This window comes from Ptychodera flava, chromosome 11, assembly GCF_041260155.1.
Source record: "Ptychodera flava strain L36383 chromosome 11, AS_Pfla_20210202, whole genome shotgun sequence".
NCBI classification, from domain to species: Eukaryota; Metazoa; Hemichordata; class Enteropneusta; family Ptychoderidae; genus Ptychodera; species Ptychodera flava.
Window position 1 is genome coordinate 6,815,036 of NC_091938.1, and position 21,532 is coordinate 6,836,567.

A 21,532-nucleotide genomic window follows, 5' to 3' on the forward strand; every position below is an offset into this window, starting at 1 on the left:
TGTCTGTGTGATGAGTCTAGCAGCTGAGTTCTGTGCTCTTTGCAGATGACAAATGTACGCTTGTGGCAGACCAAACAAGAGTGCATTGGAATATTCAAGTTGTGAGGAGGTGGTTGAGTGGACAAGTTTTTTTTTTTGGATGTTGAAGTAATGTCGATTTCATCTACAAATGTAACCTCATGTACTTATCTTTTTTCGTTACGCACTTGTTTTTACAAGTAATTTGTAATATTGCAATATTCAACGATAGGGCACCTAACATTTTTGAGAAATTTAAAAAATATGAAAATCCAATTATCCCAAATTAGTTCCAATCGTGTTAATGGTAAATCGCTATATCACATGTGACGTTGTGATTACACATGTATACTCAATGATCATACGGTCATAGCATGATCAGATCAATGACCCCAGAACAGACCAACTGGAAATGAAGTCTAAAATATATTATATTATTTTCATAATTATTAAAAATAATAAATCCTAGTTTATTGGACGTCCTGGCCGGTCGGCCGTCCATGTCATACATAACTCATACACATACAGCGATTTTATCGAGTGCTGCTCCGCAGAAAGGAAGCTCAATCCTGATGAAATACCAACTCGGTTATGTGATATCAATATTTCATAATTATGATTTATTATTTTTAATAATTATGAAAATAATATCATATTTTTAAGACTATTCACGTCCAGTTGGCCTGTGCCCCAGCACAGTCCGAACAGCCCTGATAATCTTGCCTTATACCTACTGTGAATTTGTTATGTTTACAATTCAATTTGCCATGGTAATGGTCTAGGTCTAGTTAGTGAGGTTCAATATAAAAGATATGGGGGAGGGGTGCAACCAGTGCAATGCTACGGACAATTTTAAAAAAATTCTCAAGAAATGTAGCACGTGCAAATGTTTGATTACTAACATAGAATACTTTTCTTACGGAAAATATATTCCACGAAAGCTCCGATATCCTAAACAAAAGATCTATTCCATGAGAATAATAATACTATTCTACCTTGTAGTACAAATTTCATTCAGGCATTCATCGCTGAAGGGGCAAAAAGTCATGCAGAGGTCTTTGGTACTGATCATTCTTGAAGAAGCATAATAAGTGCCGTTCAGATGTGCGGGTTAGGACTCAGAGGGGAAGGCCTAAATTTGTTAATCACTGATGAGAGCCACGTCTGAACAGGTCGGGACGACCCCGGGCCGTCTTTTTTGGGGGCGCTCTTGGGGGTAGGTCTAGGGTCGGTGCTCCGTCCTAAAGGTCTAGGGTCGGTGCTCCGTTCTAAACAGCGAACTATAGAGGGAGTGAAGTAAGTCTAACCCTAATCCTAACCCTAACTTAAGCCTAACCCTAACCCTGACCCTAACTTAAGCCTAAGCCTAAGCCTAACCATCGGAAATACATATCAACAAACAAACAAACAAACAAACAAACAAACAAACAAATAAACTGCTCTTTATTGACAAATATTAACAAAACAGCTTTTCGCTGTTATTTTATTAAAAATAAACAAACACAAACATATACACACAAACAAACAGACACAAATAAACAAGAAGAGCCCCCTGTGCTCAAATACTATAGGGCGTTCTTGCTGAGGCACGTCAGAACCCAGCTATAGATTCAGCCAAAACTTATCAATCACACAATCAGGAATTGTTTCATTGCTTTGTTACAGGTGAAGAATAAAACTTAAAACTGAAGGACAGTTAGCATTTTCTTAATTCTTTGTTTTAACATTTGTTGGTATAGATGACTGCCTCATGATCATGCTCATACACATGTACGTACTCTCAAAGATCGGTAACTGAGCCATTATGAAAAGCACAGTTGACGAGCTCATAGCTAAGTAGTATTATTTGTTTTTGTTATAATGTTTCACATTTTTAGACTGTCAATGGACATTTGCTGGTTGTAACCTACCTGGTCATTCTGTATCCTGTACATGTGAAGTAATCACCTCTCGTTAATTACTGTAAACTATAAAATAGAGTGGCAGAGGCACTCTGTAAATATTCTGTCATGAACATCTATAAGCCTAACGGAAACATCTATGCTATAATTCCACTCTTTAGAATCTTCCAACTTGAAAGTGATCAGTTTTAGAAGATCAATTGACCAACATTTTTTAAACTGAAAAACAACAACATAGACACTCACATATGAATTCATTTGGAAGCAAACTTTTTTTATTCATTTCAAGTTTGATTTGAGTAAGGATTGAGTATAATTACAGTCTCGATAAAAGTATGGTGATGGTGTCACTCTCAGGATGAAAATGTCATAACATCATTGAACTGTCAATGATGGAAAACATAAACAGAACAGCTTTACAAAGTTGTGGACTTCCATGGCACTTGGACAACATTTTAATACACTTGTGAAGGTCAGCCATGGTTATTAAATAGACATATCTTGTACATGAGAGTCGGTTTGAGAAAATTTCACTCAAATTCTTAAATTCAGCTCAACAAATACTTGTGAAATATTGTGATGGTTTTCTTCTCTGATGAAGACATGTACAGGGGAGGGGAACATATTTGCAGAATACAACTGACAAGTAGGATAGAAACTACACAAATATAGTTACATTGTCGGTACATGCATAGGTCAAATGTGTGGGCACCACACAACAAAGATAAGACTTTTTCCCCTTTGTAGGGATCCCAGTTACACTTAATATAAACAGTCCCCTCCAAAACATTAACCAGTTGTTTTGGCAAATGTAAATTAAGTAACTGAAAACCAGAATAAAATAACAAAACTTTGGACATGACATGACTAGAAAACTTGGACAATTTAAGAAAGTACTGTTGTGAACAGATTGTTATTAAATTTCATGTCACTACACAGTCGTTTTCTTTTGAAAGTGAAACTGGAAAAAAATCAAAGTATAAATTTTTGATCACGAAGATATGTGGACAGCGAAAGGCTGACATATACTGGCACTTTCACTCCAAAAACTGAACTGATAGCCCATGAGTAAATGAGTCTATATGCATTGTCAAGGAGTCGGACTTTCTCACACAAAGTATATCTCGTTCCCTTGCTTTGGAATATTACGACAAAGTTCTGAGGATGGCTAGGTTTAGTTTTCTACACAAAGAAGAATGCAGATGTGAAATTTGAAGAACAGGATTGCCCTAGTTTGAGGAAGTTCTCAGTCCCCACAGACAAAATCCCCACTGCTTTATCTTTGAAGATCTTAAGAAAAGTTACACTTAAAGTGAGGTTAAAAACGTGACATCGCTAATTGACAGAGTCATGATGTATTCCTGTATCAAAAGAGTCAACATTATGAATGCCAGGTGAAAGATTTTTTGAGCTCTTTCTGAAAGATCATTTCCAATATTAGCCAGGAAAAATACTTATAATAATTTGATCATCCCTTGCTATATAGTTGATCATGATCACAAAACACATCCATCACAAATTTTGATTCTTCATGCCCTTATCAGCCAATAAGATAAACTCAATTATCTATTTGAAAAGCCAGATGTGAGGAAATTCAGATTCTGTGTGGTTTTCATGACAAAGACTGCCAGAATGCAGGGGGTTTGACTCATAGTTGCTAAATAGTCCGTATAGTCACTAAAACTTTTGCAAAGTTTCTATGGTGCATGGCAAAACACTACAACGTCTTGGTAAGACATGCCTAAGCCATCTTCAATTTGTGATCATTTCACTTCAATCCATGTACGTTTTCTTTCTTAAGCCAAAGGCGATTACTGTCTCCCTGAACTCACTGCAAGTTCCCCCGGGAAATTTGTTCTGGATTTTGTCGAAGATGTTTTCCAACTATTCTGTACACAGCACAGACATCATTATTTGGGATCAAAATTTGAGATCATGATGAGAAATAATTGTACATAAAAAAAGGGTAAGATTGAGGGTTATAAGATGTCAATCTGTACTGACCGACGTGACCTGATTTCTTTGTCATTATAGCTAAACACCAAAAATTAGAATGTTCCAAGAAAAGATACAATCATTTCTACATTCTGCAGCCCAGTTGTACAAAGAGAGACCCCTTGACCAATGGGAATTCTACATACATCACAAATTAAAATATGGCAAGCTGAAGAAGAACATGACATGTGACTGGAGAATTAATAAACTGCATTAGCGTATACACATATTCAAAAATTTCTACAAAACATGAGTAAAATAAATGCATTTTGAACATATAAAATACAAATTGAGAACAAAATGACATTGTATGCACAATACAAACATCTGTTACTTTACACCTCCTAGAATCCTAGAGCCCTAAATAAATTATAATTTTGCTGTAATAATGATTATGTACTCATTAACATTTACACAATCATATACAATATTGCTGATCTCTCTAAAAAAATCGGCAAGAAATAAGTGGAAATTTGTTATTACCTACAAATTGATACATAATGTAGATTTGCTTCGAACTTCAAAATAAATTGTTTCACAAGTTAACGTCTCATTGTAAAAAAACTGTCTCAAAGATTAACGTGAATTAACACACTGTCTTTGCTCACACTGTTCTCGACATACACTCTGTACTATTAAAGTAATTTTTGCAATTTTGGTGCAATTTTTTCACCAGTTGCTGCCTGCCTGGTTGTTATCATCAAATGCTAAAGCACTTAAGCTCTCTTTTTCTTTCCGTTTTGATGCTTTTCTCTGTAACTTCAGTATGTTCATGCCATTGGCATTGAAGTATTTTTATCGCCTGCGTAATATACTATGCTGATCAACCATTTAGAAAGAAAATTGACACCAATGATTGTACCCTGCATATTGCATTGAACTTATGACAAGTGCAAAATACAAATCATGCAAAGAAATTTTTAAAGAACGTGAGGAAGATCAAAAGTTCAAGAGAGCACCCTCATGGGCTCCCTAGAACTAAATATGGCTAAATTTGATGAAAATCACCCTGTGAACACGTTAAATTCTCTCTTGATGACATAATCGAATCTGGGCCACCAAAAACATTGTAAAAATTTGGCAAAATATAGCTTTGCACAAAGAACTTGTAGGTTGGAGATCATGGTATGCGGCACCAGGTCTTGCCATCATGGGTCAATATGCATTGGATGAAATGTTTGACAAGAACATAATTCTACACATGAGTGCAGAGTTTCTGCAAAAGGGTTACATTATGTTTCATTTAAATGACAATACAAGTATAGATTGTGTCACAGATTTGTTCCTATTTCATGGCCACAGACTCTTTTGTGACAAAAGGCTTCTATTCTGCAGTACATAAATGTATCCAAGCTTTTGAATCATCTTTTCAACACTGTTCATTCATCCATGCACAATAGTTAAAATTCTTAAAAAGTAACACCGGTATGAAACATGAAATGCTACCCATTCTTGACACAGTTTCTCTTTTAGTTTATACCAAATGACATCACAAAAAATGAGCTTTCTGTACATACATACTGTACCATACTGAATTATGGAAAATGACTTTCGATTTTTGTGACATTTTGCATATATTTTGCACTGAGATGATGACTGTATCATTGACGGAAATTATCAAATTGCAGAGAAAGGCTCCGAATTCTAACAGGTCCAGTCATGAATCGAGCCATCATTTTTCGTGCTCTTCAAAACCGAAAACCACCATCCAATGCCATTGTGAAAGCCACATACACAAACTCCAACCCACAAATTTTATGTGCGATCTGTTTAATGAACACAGCAAAAACTTCAATCACCTTCAAACGGGCAGAATTATTATACTCACTTTTCCCGGTGTCTGTTAACAAAAAATTAGTCTTAAAAATTTCACCCAAGTTTCGGACATTCCAAATAATTTCATTTTGCTCCTATACATTCTTGAACATCATAACATACAATTTCATCATTATTGTTGGCAGCTTCACTGCCTGATTGTCTTCCAAAGTGCAGATCTCTCTTATCTTCCAAGGAATGTGCAGAACCCAGTTTCACACACACCATACATACACATACATATACTACCTTTGAAGATGATTCGCTCCATCAAAGACCGACAGAGCTAGCAAACCTACACCCTATTCATAAAACTATTTTCCATCACCATTGTCTAGCATAGCATATACACTGTATACATTAAAAAGTTCATTCAGATTTCCTCACATTTTACGAACCTGCTAAATCAGTTTTTTGTTTTTTTTTCATCAAAATACATTGATAGAGTTTCCTAAATGACTGAACAGATGTGAGTGCTACATTTTCAGTCGGTACCATGCTGCCATGAGATCCCATTCAAAATTTACAGCTGACTGTAATTTCTGGAATTCGAAACACCCTAAGTTTTCACGTTGTCCAAACCAGCTGCAAAAAATGTAACCCCCCTCAAGTAGAGGCACTTCTTTCCAAATTAGCACATGTGTGTTTACCTCACACGCACTGGAAACAGTACACCGTAAGTGATCAAAAATTCATAACATAGCTGCCGTGAGGAAACTAGGGCCAGGAATTGCGTCGTCCACAGTTGTGTCCTCTTCACTTGGGGGACTGTCCTTTAGACTAAAGTGCATGATGATCTTGATTTTGACCCAGACAGTTCCCTTCCTACAAACAATATTCAAAGCTAGTATTAAATTACAATTTGGAATCAAATACCTGGCTATCACCTGCCTAGTGGAATCCCCAGTTTCATTTTCAATTTCTACGTGTCACCATAATTCCCTAGTTTACCAACATGTTAAAAAGCTACTTCATATAATTCTTCAGTCTTGGCTGAGATTTCTAAGTATTGTGCATTAAACTTAAATTCATAAGTAAAAATTGGACACGCGGTCATTCCGGGTCGCCTAGAAGAGAAGAAAATGGACCATATTGACTGGTTGTTCATCCGACAGATTTATGTCAATCACAGTAAAATTGGCATGACAGGTACTGCCCCTATAATTGATACAAGCACATCTGTTGCTACGCATTGGCTTTTATGCTGCATACTTTTTGCATTCCTTAAGTTTATTTATTAACATTGTAAACATTCTCCATTAATAGCATTTACTTTACAAAGATTGGCGTCGTCTGTCCTCGTCAGCACACTGACAATCATTTAAAAGTTCAGATTTGCACCTAATTTGCTGCATGTATGAAAAAGATTACAAAATGAAATGACACCAACATTAAGCATGATCGTCCCTATTGGGGTAAAAAAGTGGAAAGCTATGTCATGATTTTGAAACATGTTCACCAATACTGGGCTAAAATGGTATGCAACCATGTATTTCTTTTCTTTTTAGCTTCTTGGCAGCGATTTTCCCCACGACTTTTGCTTCGTGTTTTTTTCAACATATCTGTGATCTTCACATCACACGTACACTTCACCACAAATGAAAAAACCCTGCATCTCTAAAACAATGAGTGCTGTGTGAGGTGGGGATGAGAGCGCTGATGTCAGCATGGCAAGTACACTCTTGAGTCATGTGTTTGTTTTTGTAAAGAAAGCAACAGACATTTTCCATTTATGGATATGTTGATTAAAAAACTGGAAAAAAACAGTGGAAGAAACGCTGAAAGAAGGCAATACTTGTGTTCTGTGCATACAGGATTTATTGAAGTACAATATTTTAGTTCAGTGAAAGACAGTGTACAGAGGGATGGTGACAAAAAAGGGCTACGCAAAGCAGAGACTGAGATGATGAGTGTGTCAACGAGGGCAAGAAGCAGATGATGCAAGTTTCCAGGGCAACGAGGTTTTCTCCTCCACACAGTTTCCATGGCAACAGAGCAGACTAACCAGTCAATTTCTTCTTAGCAGCTTTCTTTTGCTGTTTTTCTTGCACTTTCAGTTCTTTTTCTCGCTGTTTCCGCTCCTTCTCGACTATCGATTTCATTTCTTTTATCTTCTTCTTGAAAAAGGCTAAGTCATTCTTGTTGGTTACCCCTAAAGACTGAAAGAGCAAGTGATGCAACAAAAGATTTGGTGTCAAAAGTACTTACATGAAATCTGAAAAAGGAAACTCTGACGAAATTTCTCAACTTTTGGTCCAGTACCTATCAGTACCTATTTTTAGATGAAAATGACATTAACAAAGCATCTACTGTCGTATTTCCTGGTACAGGTATTTCATCGACCCATACTCTCAATTTCTGAACAGTTTTAGCAAATAGTACTGTGATAGGTGTTGGATGGTAATTTGATTCCGAAAGGACTCATACCTAGAAAAATTGCATCACTGGTGTCCCTCTGGTAAATTTGCTACAGATACCATGGCAGTTACTCCATTCTCATATGCTATGCCTAATTATCACACAGGGCTCAGTCTACTGGGGTACCGATAATGTACACCATGTACACATAACTTCACTTGAATAAGTCCAGTACGAGTTATGTAATTTTTCAACATTTGAGTCCTTCCATGGTCAAATGAGGAGTTTTATCATTTTAAAATAAAATCAGAGCAGATGGGCGAAAGTTTAGGGGGACGTAATACCATAACTACGCAGAGGTTCTACACGGTGCAGGACAAGTTACACAGTAATTCTGATATAAGTTGTTCAACAATGAATTGAAATCCAATAAAGTTATCAAAGAACAAACAAAATGAAAGAATACCTTAAGTTTGGCACTATCTAATTGCAAAAGCTGTACTCCGTTGATTTTACTGGCTTTGAATTGCGGCATGTGCTGGTCCTGCTCGTGGAGCATCAACCAATGAAGTACTTGCGTGTTCTCCCATTCTGTGATTGGCTTACTTTGAACATGATGTGGCCTGATTGACGAATCACCCTGTAGCAAAAAACATTGATTTGGTCAACACGCTGCAAACAACTTACATGTCAGGGCATTGAACTTGAAAGTCAGGGCATTGAACTTGAAAGAGCAATCATTTTGAGGAATCACCCTGCACACTGGTCATGACAATTACAAATTTGATCGGAATGATTTCAATGCTATATATACGAGTATCATGGTATTTTACTTGAATGTTTTGAAATTATTTTTGAAATCTTAATTTTGAGCTTTATGCCATGATTTGCACAATCCCAGCTGGTGACTTTGAGTGAATGTACATCCCTATGCTGAGACAGCCAAATGAGTTTCAGAAGTGCTCGGCTCAGTATCTGATGATCCAAAGCAAAAATATTCATAGTAAATCATGCGGTCATGTCAGTGCTCCACAGGTCCTGTTTACATTCATTATCTTACGTTCTCTACCAGCCATAGCTGCCAGACTGGCAAAGAGAATATTACGTCAATTGTAGCAAAACGTTTCCATAGTTTCTCAGCCTCTCAAAACGCTAATATCTGAGCAGCAATGATCTCCTCATACATTATGACCCTACATATCTACAATTAACACACATGTAGCTTCAGCTGTTCCATAGCATGTATGCTCTTCCCATTAATGTGACACTAAGACACTTAGCTTTTCTTTCATCCCCTGTCATATTTTTACTTTTTACTGATGGAAAATAAAGGCAATCTTAACAATGTGGTAAAGTCTCCCATCTGGAACTTTGCCATATCACAAATGGCTATTTGTTACCCTATACATTTGTAGTATATTGGAAAAAACTCTGAAATCTATATTTCACCCAGACATTATTGGCACAAACTCCTACCAAGTCTTTTATGTGATGCTACAACAGAAACATCACGTTTAATCGTGGGGGTCTTTTGTCTGAGTTTTCATTGAAAATTTTAACTTTGATGTCATTGTTTTTGGAAATCCCTGTTTCCTGAAGAACACCTGAAATCTCTGTACCTACCTCATGCCTTGCAGTGATAGTATAGCTTCCCTTCTGGGATTTACTTTTACCAAATCCACCCAATTCACTGGCCGGCATAGCACCATAGGAATCTTCTGCTAGGGACCCTGACTGCTGGACAGAACCTGAGGTAGAGATCAGTACTGGTGCACCTATTGCAGTGGCAAAAAGAAACAAAAACAAAGGCAATGTAAGGGGGATGATGGTCTTATGAGGGCGCTCTTTCAACGTGCTTCAAAGGACAAGTACATATACAAGTCTTTACAACAAATACTTTAAAGACTAAAACGGCGTATGTCAAGCATTTTGAGTTTTCTTGGAGCAAAAAAATGCCTTTTATTAAAAGTGATATAGTTTGCTGTGTTACATCGTTGAGGATGAATATTACAAAGTCAAAATGTTTTTACAAGAATGTAGTGACCTCTCACCTTTCTCATTTCTAATATGAACAGATGTAGGAATATCAGCTTTGTGCGGCGAAAGTGGTGAGCTACCTTCCACCTTGACCGAAGCTGTACTGGAGGGACTGGTTGGCGTGCCTTCTAGCGAACGCGATGATATGAGCGTGACTCCTGCCCCGCTGCTTGTAGACGATGAAGGTGACTGAAGTCTCAGCAGCGGCATAGCTGGCGGCATCGTCGCTGGCGTGCTTACGACAGAACCAGCCGGAGACGACCTGTCGGAGGCTGTGTCATCGATTAGATCTCTGAGGGAGGAAATACAGAGAGAGTTATGAAAGGTTACTGAATACCTATCTTTACATCCATGATGGTTTCAGGTTGCATCCATTCACCATGAGTGCTGCAAAAGATGAAACAGTAGTTTACAGTGGCTGCATACTGCACTGCCTGAAATACAGTTTGATTTCCCACACTTCCGAAAGAACTTTTGCATGGACACAGAAAAATCCCTTTGCAACATTGTCCATCTGCATAGTTCATGCACAGTCCATCCACACACCATGTAGGGACTATGGTTCATGTAATATTTACTCATAAATCAGCAGTTTTTAAGTAGAATCTCTCTGGACAGTTTCTCAGCTTCTGAATTCTATGCAGATATATACATTTAGTGACATGTGGTCCATACGCACACCAATCCCTAGGAGTTATTACCACCTGTTGTGAAGGATATGGACAAGAGATAACAATAATTTTCCTACAACTACAAAACCAGGTTCTCGTTACTTTTGCGGACGGTTGCACTCCTTGGTATGAGCAACTTTCCACCCTGTCCCTGATTACATTTTCCAACAATTTAGCATCAATTAATTCACTCTTTAAAATGTAGTTTTAGAAATAAAGATTACACAATGCCCTCATTTAGTTCTTAAGAATATGAAAGACAGCACCAACAGTGCAACTGAATTTATAAGTCAAAGCAGACAAGACCAGATAAATTTCTACATTTCTAACTAGCAAATTATCGCATGTATTTCACACTGCAACTGTATTGAAAAGAACACAGTTACTCCTTTTCAAAAATCAGAAAAACACTCATGCATGGAGAGAAATCATTAAGAACTGCTAGTTTTAAAAGGCAATAATTTAAGTAAGCCCCCAAAAAATACATTGCGCTGTTCCGATAACATGGTTTTCAAAAATAGGGTAGGTAGGTCGGCAGGATTTTTTTTCCCTAAATATTTCATTTTTTTCAGGGTTCAGGGTTGTCAAACACTGGCCACAACATTTCCAGATAAATGTATCATACATATAAAAGGAAAAAACATAAAAGACATCCTTGTTCAGCAAAAATCAAATGCCAAGTAACGAACGCGTCATTTTACGGGCTTTTTCTTTCTTTTACTTCTGTGTTTACGTAGCTCTATAAAGTTTAGGGTCGGCAGGTAAAAATAGGGTAGGTCAGGTTATCGGAACAGCACAACTTTTTTTGTTCGGCCTTAAAAGTTATCCAGCTTGATTATGCTGCGCAACAACAATACACTGCATACAACATTTCACACTACTGCAATAACCGGTCGTGTTTTGATTTCATCTGACAGAAACCGCTCCAACAGGCAGTATTTCAGGAAAGACAAGCAGAATTTTACCACACACAAGCAGTATTTCAGCAAACACTCTTTCAAGCACAATTGAAATCTGGTGCACAGGCATGCATCCATCGTGAAACAGGTTTATAAACTTTACACCACTGAAAAAAGATAAATTACAAGTTGACATTCTGCTGTTGCAAAACCATTATCAATGATTTTACCGAAGAAGAAACATCACATACTTAAAGATCTGATTTATAATTTAAAGAAAATTGTGCTTCTCCCGCAGCATGTTGCTAGCTGAATCTTTTTGTACACCCTCAGCCACTGGTGTACTTCACACTGAGCGAACTTGCACTTGTTTAAACTGTGCTACACTCCAAATATAGTACTGTTGTTTTTATATCTTGACCAATCAGATAGCTGTATTTTTGCTCTCAATATATCGGTAATACATAGCACTGACTAAACTGGAGGAACAGATCCCTGCAATTCTAACACCAGTATATTATGATTTGTGAGGGGCAAATTGCCTGCATTTTTATTTTCCTATGAAGGCCTCATGGGTTTCCACTCTATTTTTCTATTTAATTTGTCCTCTCACATATGTACAGTACAGAAAAACATGAGAACAAAGGACAAAAAGTGCAGAATTTGGAAAAAAAAGAAAGCTGAGCGACATGAAATACTGAAAACATACCACCCCCACCCACACCCCCACCCCCACCCCGCCGGTTACATATATACTACAAGTAAATTAACACCACAGGAAGAAACAACAAAGTCTAAAAGTAAATATATACACAATATTAGAAATTGATGAGAACAAGACATAATGCTGGATGTCTAATACGAGTTACATGAACAAGATATGAAAAGAATTAAAGATTAAGTAAGAGTTTTCATTCGCTACGTCCTGAATTCAGCAGAGAATTTCTTTAGCTGCCATCACTTTCAATGTGATTATGACACTGTTCACCTCAATTACACGTGTGAAGATCAAATCTACAAGTTGAAATTTACAAATTTCACAGAAGCAGTTTCATCTATTCAAAGAAATTTCGCGGGTTTGTGATGTGATGCATATGTGAACAGTGCAAAAAATGTGGGGGAGATAGGCAACTTGCATGGTAAAAGCACTTATGTACGTCGAAAATAAGATGCAGTAAACAATATACAGTCTAAAAATACAGCAAATGATGAAGTTTTACGATGTGAGGTGCGAGGAAATCAACGCAACAGTGAATTAGCTTTGATCATGCAAATGAAGTAATCGCTATGGAAACTAACCTCCGCCTCCACGGGTTGTAGCTATTTTTTGAGATGATCGAGAAGAGGAAAGAAACGTAATATGTTAGCGTATACTATGACCTGGTGAAGAGGAGGCTTCACCACTGGAGGAAAGAAACAGCATGATAAACGTACTCACTGGAGGATAAAAAAAACCTGATGAAATCGACAATTAGATGAGAGAGGAATATGACGCATAACAAAAGGGTGAGCAGAAGCATGCTATGAATGAACACAGAACATGGACATGACATTTAGTTACACATACAAACACAGAAAAGAAAAAACACGTTCAAAAAATTCAAACTTGGGTGACCTTTGACCTTGCCTGACCTGTGAAACAAATTCACTCTTTTCTGATTTGATCTAGTCAAAAGTGTTTCCGGCAGACACCATGATTGACAAATCCTGAATCATTTGATTATTTTTAGGTTGGTTTGATCTTATAGCAACAGTCATGTCAGCCGTAAAAAACAATCACATGATATTCAATGGAAATACATGACAACAAGAACCGTTCATTTGGCATGTGTGTGGGGCTTCACTGTCTACAGCACAAACCTATGGAGAAAAACATCAATTGTATTTATGAAACTTAATGCATGGTACTAATGCAACATACTTTGGTAGTTTTCAAAAACATATTTGAACTTTGCCAAAATCGAGAATTTCTACTTTTTTGTTGAATTGTTATGTAGCTTTTTCAAACAAATAAATGTGTGATGTATGAAGGATAGACAACATAAAAGAGAAAGTCTTACAACAAAGTGTTTACAACAGGTAGAAATGAAGTTGATAGATGATTTGGTTACATAACAGGAATTCTTCATTTTGCCCACTCCATGAAATACCAGTACTAAGCCGATTAATTGACATTAACCCATACATGTCAGTATATGACTGATATACCAGATCTACCCACTATCTCTGACATTAGTACCTTGCTGATTGATACTCCCTGGTCAGTATTTCCATGGGGGCTACAAGGTTGGAAAATACTACACTTTCCTTGTTAGACCATGGCATTGTGGGAAGGAACAGCAAAACTGTTTCTAGAGTATAAGTAAAGTTCTGTAGATAGCCATTCTGTCACTGTTCCAAAATCTCGGTGAAAACACTAATATAATATAGCGTAGTTTGGTAGGTACATGTGCAGTTGAACCAATGACACCCTGTTATAAAGTAACTCCTTTATTACCCTCAAGGTATAAAATACACACATCTCAGAATACATTCATTTAACAGGGTAGAAACCTACATTGTCTTACAGGTGACCCAGATCACCTATTCACATACCCACCGTACCAGACAGCACAAAATTTGTATCATCCTATGTGTGATCTGATAGCAAGTCACAATTACTGGCTATGCAATGACTTTCCAGAAATCTCCACCTTGTACCTATAGGTACGATGGAAACACACCGTTACCCACATTGTAACGACGCATGGCCAGAAATGATGCCATTTTATTTCTGTTTCACTTTGGTGACACTTTCGCACAATCCTCAAACGATGTAAAAAGGGTTTAAGGTAATGGCAAGATGTCAGTCAACGTCGGTCAAAGGTCATCCGCATATATATAATGGCAGGTATTCTCTTTGTGACAGTACCCATGATGCACACGTCTGTGAATAAGTAATCAGTGAGGCATCTTGTTGGGTGGTTCTGTTTTTGTACTTAACCTGACGTGAGACAGGCCATAGTGACAAATGAGCCAAAACAGAACTGCAATCTTTTCAAAACATCAGATTTTGGAGTGTTCCTTCAGAATCAGGCAAAGTCACAGTGAAGTTCACCATAACAAAGTTCATTACACTCTTCTATTAGTTCACCTACTACACACACCAAAAGGAAGGAATTGCTAACTTAGAACCAATAAACATAATTATCAACAGGACGACTTTAACAGGTTACACTAATTTCCCATTAGGCCTCAAAAAGCTATGCCATAAACTAATCCTAGCTTCTAAGCCATGCAATGCAAAACTTGAAAAGTGCTGTTCACAATCAATGCAGTGCACTCTTTTAAGGCTAAGTCTGATATTAGATAGTATCTTGACAACATCTGGGAGAAAGGTACACACATGCAGGATTGGTAACAAACAACAAAAATATGCTACAAATATTTATATAACTAGGACTCTAATTTTAGACAAAATGGTGATTATTGCAGTTAGTAGACCATTTAGTATATTACCAAATCTAAGCTTTTAACTGACACTGATATTGCTGATATGTGTATTATACATGTACTGTGTGTATGCATGTACTGTGTGTATACATGTACTGTGTGTATACATGTACTGTGTATATAGGAGTTTATGAATTCAGGTGTGTTGATGTACGTCTTTGAATGTATTTGGGTCTGTCTGTTGATGTCTTCATACATGGTTAATTCACTGCAATGCAAGTCTTTGGGTGGATCTACAGAATGTTTTTTGTCTTTTCAGATTTGTCCTTGAGGTTCTTCCCTCACAATTGGAAATTTTTTTGCCTGTTTATCACTTCTGAATTGGCTTAGGTCTGTAAACTAGTGTATACACAAAATCACAGAAATGGTGCAGATTGCAATAGAGGCAGTTTCTAGTAATTGCCAGATCGACTTTGCGGAATGGTTGGCAAAAAACTGGATGAAACAATTGTGAAAAAGTTTCAAAAAATAAAGCGGGACAGATACGAGGCCTTAAGAAATGTAAAGTAAGGGGCTGCTTATCTTCAAACCACTGTTAAAAGTAAAATTCCACAAAGTATCTGTCTCTATCTTCTGTAGGCAAGTCATTGGGCAAAAGGGCTAAAATAGATTAACCCTATGAGTGCTGTATTTTTTTCCCACCAAAATTTTAGTGCAATATTTAACAAATAGTTATGAATTTTCTGTAATTATTTTTATCATTTTGGACCAAGTTGACATCACATTTCATTGGCTATATTTTTTATCACAATTTTGGCAAAAATCTGAAAAAAAAAATTGATTGAAGAATATTTTACAAAGGCGACAAAAATTGACTTTGGCGCTCAAAGGGTTAAATGCAATGTGTAACATTCGGATTTTGTTGTGTATTGTTATGTGTCCTCTGTGTGTGAGTGTGTCTGTGTCTGTGTGTCTGTCTGTGTCTGTGTATGTCTGTGTGTTCTGGCTCTGCGGTTGCAGTAACATTTTAGGAGAAACAACTCACTCATCAGTGGACCGCTTTCCATCTCTGCTCAATTTCGGCGACTCTTTGACCCGCCTGGGTGCTGCCGACGGCGACATACTCGGCGGCGGTTTCCCTATCTTGGGCGACGCCTTGGGCTGCGGCGGTTGGCTGTTGGTTGTTGGCGGCGGAGGCGCTTTGTTCTTTTTGCTGGGTTTCCTGACTGGAGGTGACCTGACTGCCTCCGCCTGTGCAATGTTGACTGGCTCTTCCTCCACTTTGTTGACGTGGTTTGTTTTTGCCTGTACATTGTTGGCAGAAAAACGTTAACAAAAAAGTTAATGTCAATGTTGACTGCTAGGGCTGATTGCTACAATATACAGCCTTGGTACTACATTTTAATTCCAAGACTCTGAAATCTTTGGAAAAGATACTGTAGTATTGGTCACACAGCTCAAAGATTAACTGTCCACACTCTCAAATCAAACAACTGAGCTTTTATGGACTTTTTGAAATACATTTTTCCAACTGAAGTATTGGTTACGTTCACTGCAATGAACATGCACACAAAAAGGAAAAAAATCAGTTGTTTCATCTTGTTGGAAAAATTCTCTTTTGCCGACGTATCATGACATGAGAACAAACCAAAACACTGCATTATTGGTTTCTCAGTGGTAAGTCACATCATCTAAGGTCTGGAGAATTTTTTTTCTAATTCCAAAACTACATGAAACCAGTAGTTATAGCACTTTTGAAAATCTCAGACAAACACAAATGTATTTCTTCAAATTAAGCTCCAGAAAGTATTCACTATTAGTATACATCTGACACATTGAGTTTAATTCCCTGTCTTCTTTGAAGTTGACACATTTACAAACATTCAATGGCATACATTAGTTGATCAGTGGAATATTAATGCTGTTTAGTGGAGGAACCTTTGTCTCTCGTGATTGGCTGAAAGCAAGATTACTGTGACCAATGGCATCTAAGTATTACTTTAGCACAAGTTACATTTTTTGGCACTACATTAGGTGCTTATCCAGCCATTGTGCAGGTGCTTTTAGCTAAAACACATACGAACCGTGATACTTAATGACACAACAAAACCATACAGATTCTGATGCCATTACTCTCGACCAATGTATGGTTTCTATAATCATACAAGACTGAAAATGAATATTTACGTACAAATTCTCGTGCTGATGATGTCAGAGCAATGGAAGACATATTGTGTCGCTTTTTTGGTTTATTTTTCATAATTTTGGAGAAGATCACAACTCAATATAAATTCTTATAATGTTGTCAAAGGGTAAGCCGCTGTGCCCTGATGGTTGATAGCTACGTGTGTGAAGCTTGACATTGTTATCACCAGGATGAAATGATGGCATATGAAATTGCAGTATGAGAGACCCTTGCTATCTTTGTGATATCAGAATAACTGTTATCGGTACAAGCAGTGATGTATCTCAGCTGATGAAATGTTTGAGTGTTGAATGAAACCATCGTTTCTTGAAATAACATTAAAAAGATTGTATGTAAAAAAATACAACAAACTGACAATGCCACACAATTCCAAACCAACTAAAGCAACACAAAGAACAACAAAACAAGACACCAAGCAAACAGAACAATGAAAACAAATGCCTAGATATTATCTGTAGCAAAGTTATTGTCCTAATGACACACACTCCTAAAGGCCTGGGTCCGGCATCAGATTGTCTTGCCAGGAAATTTACTTACTACATCACAATTTCAATGGAAAACAAAAGGCTATGACACCTTCATAATCCTCTCCTAGACTAGAACAAACTCGATCCCTGGGATCGATTCCCCTGCCTTTAATACCTACTTTGTGTCTGTTACTTTGAAACTGAATGAGAATAATATGGAAATGGGAAATTTGACGTTTGGTTTTTTATGCAAATTAAAGTCACACTGGACTCTTGACAACTTTTGTCTCTTTTCATGGGTTGGATTGTGCCTGTAAGTTGAAAAATTTGCACCAATAAAAAGAACTTTAATAAATTTTCAGGCATACTGTTTTGGTTTAAACTGACCAATTTTTCTACTGTATCATCTTTAAAATGTTTGTCCATGTAAGGCTTGAGAATATAAACTTAGAGAAATCTAACGACGGCTACATGTATCTGTTCATTAAAATTGCCAGGGAATTCAACAAGAGGAACTTTCCAGCATTTTCATGCATAAGGATAAAAACACTGCATATTTTCAATTAATTATTGAGGCGAATATTCACATGACGAAATATACTAAAAATTGCTACAGCAAAAGAACACAAACTTTACGGCACAGATACAGCACAACAATATCAGCATGACAGTACAATAAACATTAGCAGCGTGAAAAAAGTCACCTACATGAAAGACAGTGATTCGAATTCCCCTCGGGTTAGTTGCAGATTTATTAGGCTTCTGACGGAGCAAGAATGGTAAGAGAAAGGTGTGGGGGCTGGTGTTAAAATGTGGTTATGGGTGAAGACATGACACTGGGATGGGACTCAATATTTCAGAGATTATTCTCTCAAGCTGCTGATAAACACACAGACTAACACAGAACCAACGATGATATATGATGTGATGAAATCTTCATTAAATTTATTATAATTGTTTATGAGCAAGATACAAATGAACTTTACAACATTACAGCAAAAAGCAACAACACTACACTGCTGCAATACTGTTACCATGACAGCGACAATGAACTCTCATGAAATATGGTTTCGTGAAAAAACAGACTTTCTGAGACAAAAGCTAAACGGTGACCAGCCTTTGAGAAGAGATGATAGATACAGATAATGAGCAACAGCATATCTGTAGTGTAGATCTTGTAACGAAGATACATATGTATACTTCTACATTAAATGTTGCAGGCACCAATGCAAAAAGTTTGTTCTATGATTTTCCTGACAAGCCACGGATACAAAGTCTGTCACACAGAGCTAAAATTAAGAGCAAGAACACACAATCAGCAAGAACAGAATTCAAAGAAGCAGCAAAATATTGCACCGAACAAATTTACAACAAACACTGCATGAAGCAAATGACAGTGGCTGTGCTAATGATTGTCTACACAATTATATTCTATGCAACATGCCAAGCACAGGGCTTTATAAACTAAACATATGCAGTCTACCTTCTATTGATACAAAGAACAAGTCATCGTTGATGACACAGTCCCCACTTGTTAATGGGTACTTTGATTACATGTCCTCAGAGAGGATAGAGTCCTCTCATTAATTAGGTCTGTGATAAAAATACTTTGTTACAGATAGCGCTCAATGGCCAAGAATGACCTACATACAAGAAAGACCTACATATGTATGACATAGGTTAATGTCCTTGTACCAACTTTGAATAAAATCGGTTGAGATATGCCTGAGTATTATGGCTCTGTACATGAAAAAATCGTAACAAAATGGCCGCACATAACAAATTGACATGCATATGTATGACAGTAGTCAATCTCCTTGTACCAACTTTGAATAAATTCGCTTGATACATGTCTGAGTATTATGGCTCTGTACATGAAAACATCGTAATAAAATGGCTGCCTAGCGGCCATATTGGATCGTATCACAAAACAAATAGAGGTACATATGTATGACATAGGTCAATGTCCTTGTACCAACTTGGAATAAAATCGGTTGAGATATGCCTGAGTTTTGGCTCTATACATGAAAAAATTGTAATAAAATGGCCGCCTGGCGGCCATATTGGATCGTATCACAAAACAAATCGACATGCATATCTATGACATTGATCAATGTCCTTTTACCAACTTTGAATAAATTGGTTGAAACATGTCTGAGTTATGGCTCTGTACATGAAAAAAATTGTAATAAAATGGCCACCTGGCGGCCATATTGGATCGTATCACAAAACAAATTTACATGCATATCTATGACATTGGTCAATGTCCTTGTACCAACTTTGAATAAAATCGGTTGAAACATGTCTGAGTTATGGCTCTGTACATGAAAAAATCATAATAAAATGGCCGCCAGGCGGCCATATTAGATCCGATCACAAAACAAATAAACTTGCATATCTATGACATTGGTCAATGTCCTTGTACCAACTTTGAATAAAATTGGTTGAAACATGTCTGAGTTATGGCTCTGTACATGAAAAAATTTTAATAAAATGGCTGCCTGGCGGCCATATGGATCGTATCACAAAACAAATCGACATGCATATCTATGACACTGGTCAATGTCCTTGTACCAACTTTGAATAAAATCAGTTGAAACATGTCTGAGTTATGGCTCTGTACATGAAAATATCGTAATAAAATGGCCGCCTGGCGGCCATATTGGATCGTATCACAAAACAAATCGACGTGCATCTGTATGACATATGAAGTAATCCTTGTACCAAGTTTGAATGAAATCGCTCCTTGCATCTCTGAGATATCTGCGTGAACGGACGGACGCACGGACGGACGCACACACGCACGCACGCACGCACGCACGGACATGACCAAACCTATAAGTCCCCCCGGACGGTGTCCGTGGGGACTAACAAGCCGATTGCTGTGGATGGAAAGAAATGCTGTGCAACATTAAATATGTAGACTACAGCAACATGAACATTTTAAACTTCTACGGTGGTGATTACAAACACAGCTACACTACGACATCTACGACACTTTTGAGTTTACTGCAGAATGCGCCATGCAACGTGAGCCAGACACCACATAACACTTCTAGCTCGCTACAAGTACAGTAGCTACCTGTGAGGGCGGGCTATCGGCCCATATATTGCCACTAGAGGATTCCTCAGATTTCCTTCTCGTCGGTCTACGCCTCTCGGCCAAGGCACTGACACTGACGAGCTGAGCTTTTGATTTCTCAAGACTGACGTCCAGCCTCTGTGTTTCAGGTATCAAAGTACTGAAATCAGTATCCTGATGAAAATAACCATCAAGAAATCCATATTATACATGGAGCTGCCCTTGCAGAAAGCAAAAATCATACATTTTGTATTGGTTTTTCTCCATCAAGTCCTGCACTTCACCGAGAAGACGATGGCATTATCAGTATTTAACGCGATAAAATACAAAAATATGACAATTGGGTTAGTTTGCCCTCTGAGGTACATTGAAGCATCACTGACTCACGGAAATTCTCTTTTGTTGGAAGAAAACTTTGTGTATTTGGTGAATATGGAGTACTGGGGATGATGTAAAGAAATTTCTGGAGATTCCAGTTGATTCACAAAGTTCTAAATTGTCACCAGTACAACAGTCAGAGGGTACCCTGCTGGATTAAAAATCTGGGTGTTCTTTGAAAAGACCAGTAGCTGTAATTTGTAATTATTTTTTTAACTGTTTTTGCCTCTGTATGGCAATTTCAAGTTCTTACTCTACTCCCCAAAGCATGTT

General features: G+C 37.4%; 1 protein-coding gene across 18 annotated transcripts in view; it reads right to left on the reverse strand.

Moving 5' to 3' along the window:
• Positions 1–2,172: 2,172 nt before the first annotated feature.
• LOC139143389 (titin homolog) overlaps positions 2,173–21,532 on the reverse strand; it is a 153,710-nt gene continuing 134,350 nt past the window's right edge. For 5 of the 18 annotated variants that reach the window (XM_070713674.1, XM_070713675.1, XM_070713671.1 and 2 more), the window contains 9 exons: positions 20,882–21,055; positions 18,508–18,561; positions 16,172–16,431; positions 12,994–13,014; positions 10,139–10,416; positions 9,711–9,862; positions 8,554–8,727; positions 7,735–7,888; positions 6,365–6,554 (listed from right to left, as the gene is read on the reverse strand). In XM_070713674.1, the coding sequence (XP_070569775.1) occupies positions 6,505–6,554; positions 7,735–7,888; positions 8,554–8,727; positions 9,711–9,862; positions 10,139–10,416; positions 12,994–13,014; positions 16,172–16,431; positions 18,508–18,561; positions 20,882–21,055 (1,317 nt within the window). In that variant the 3' untranslated portion in view covers positions 6,365–6,504. Of the gene's footprint in view, positions 6,797–7,435; positions 7,889–8,553; positions 8,728–9,710; positions 9,863–10,138; positions 10,417–12,993; positions 13,015–16,171; positions 16,432–18,507; positions 18,562–20,881; positions 21,056–21,532 lie in introns of those variants that run through there. The other 13 variants (XM_070713672.1, XM_070713668.1, XM_070713680.1 and 10 more) reach the window with 10 other exon arrangements.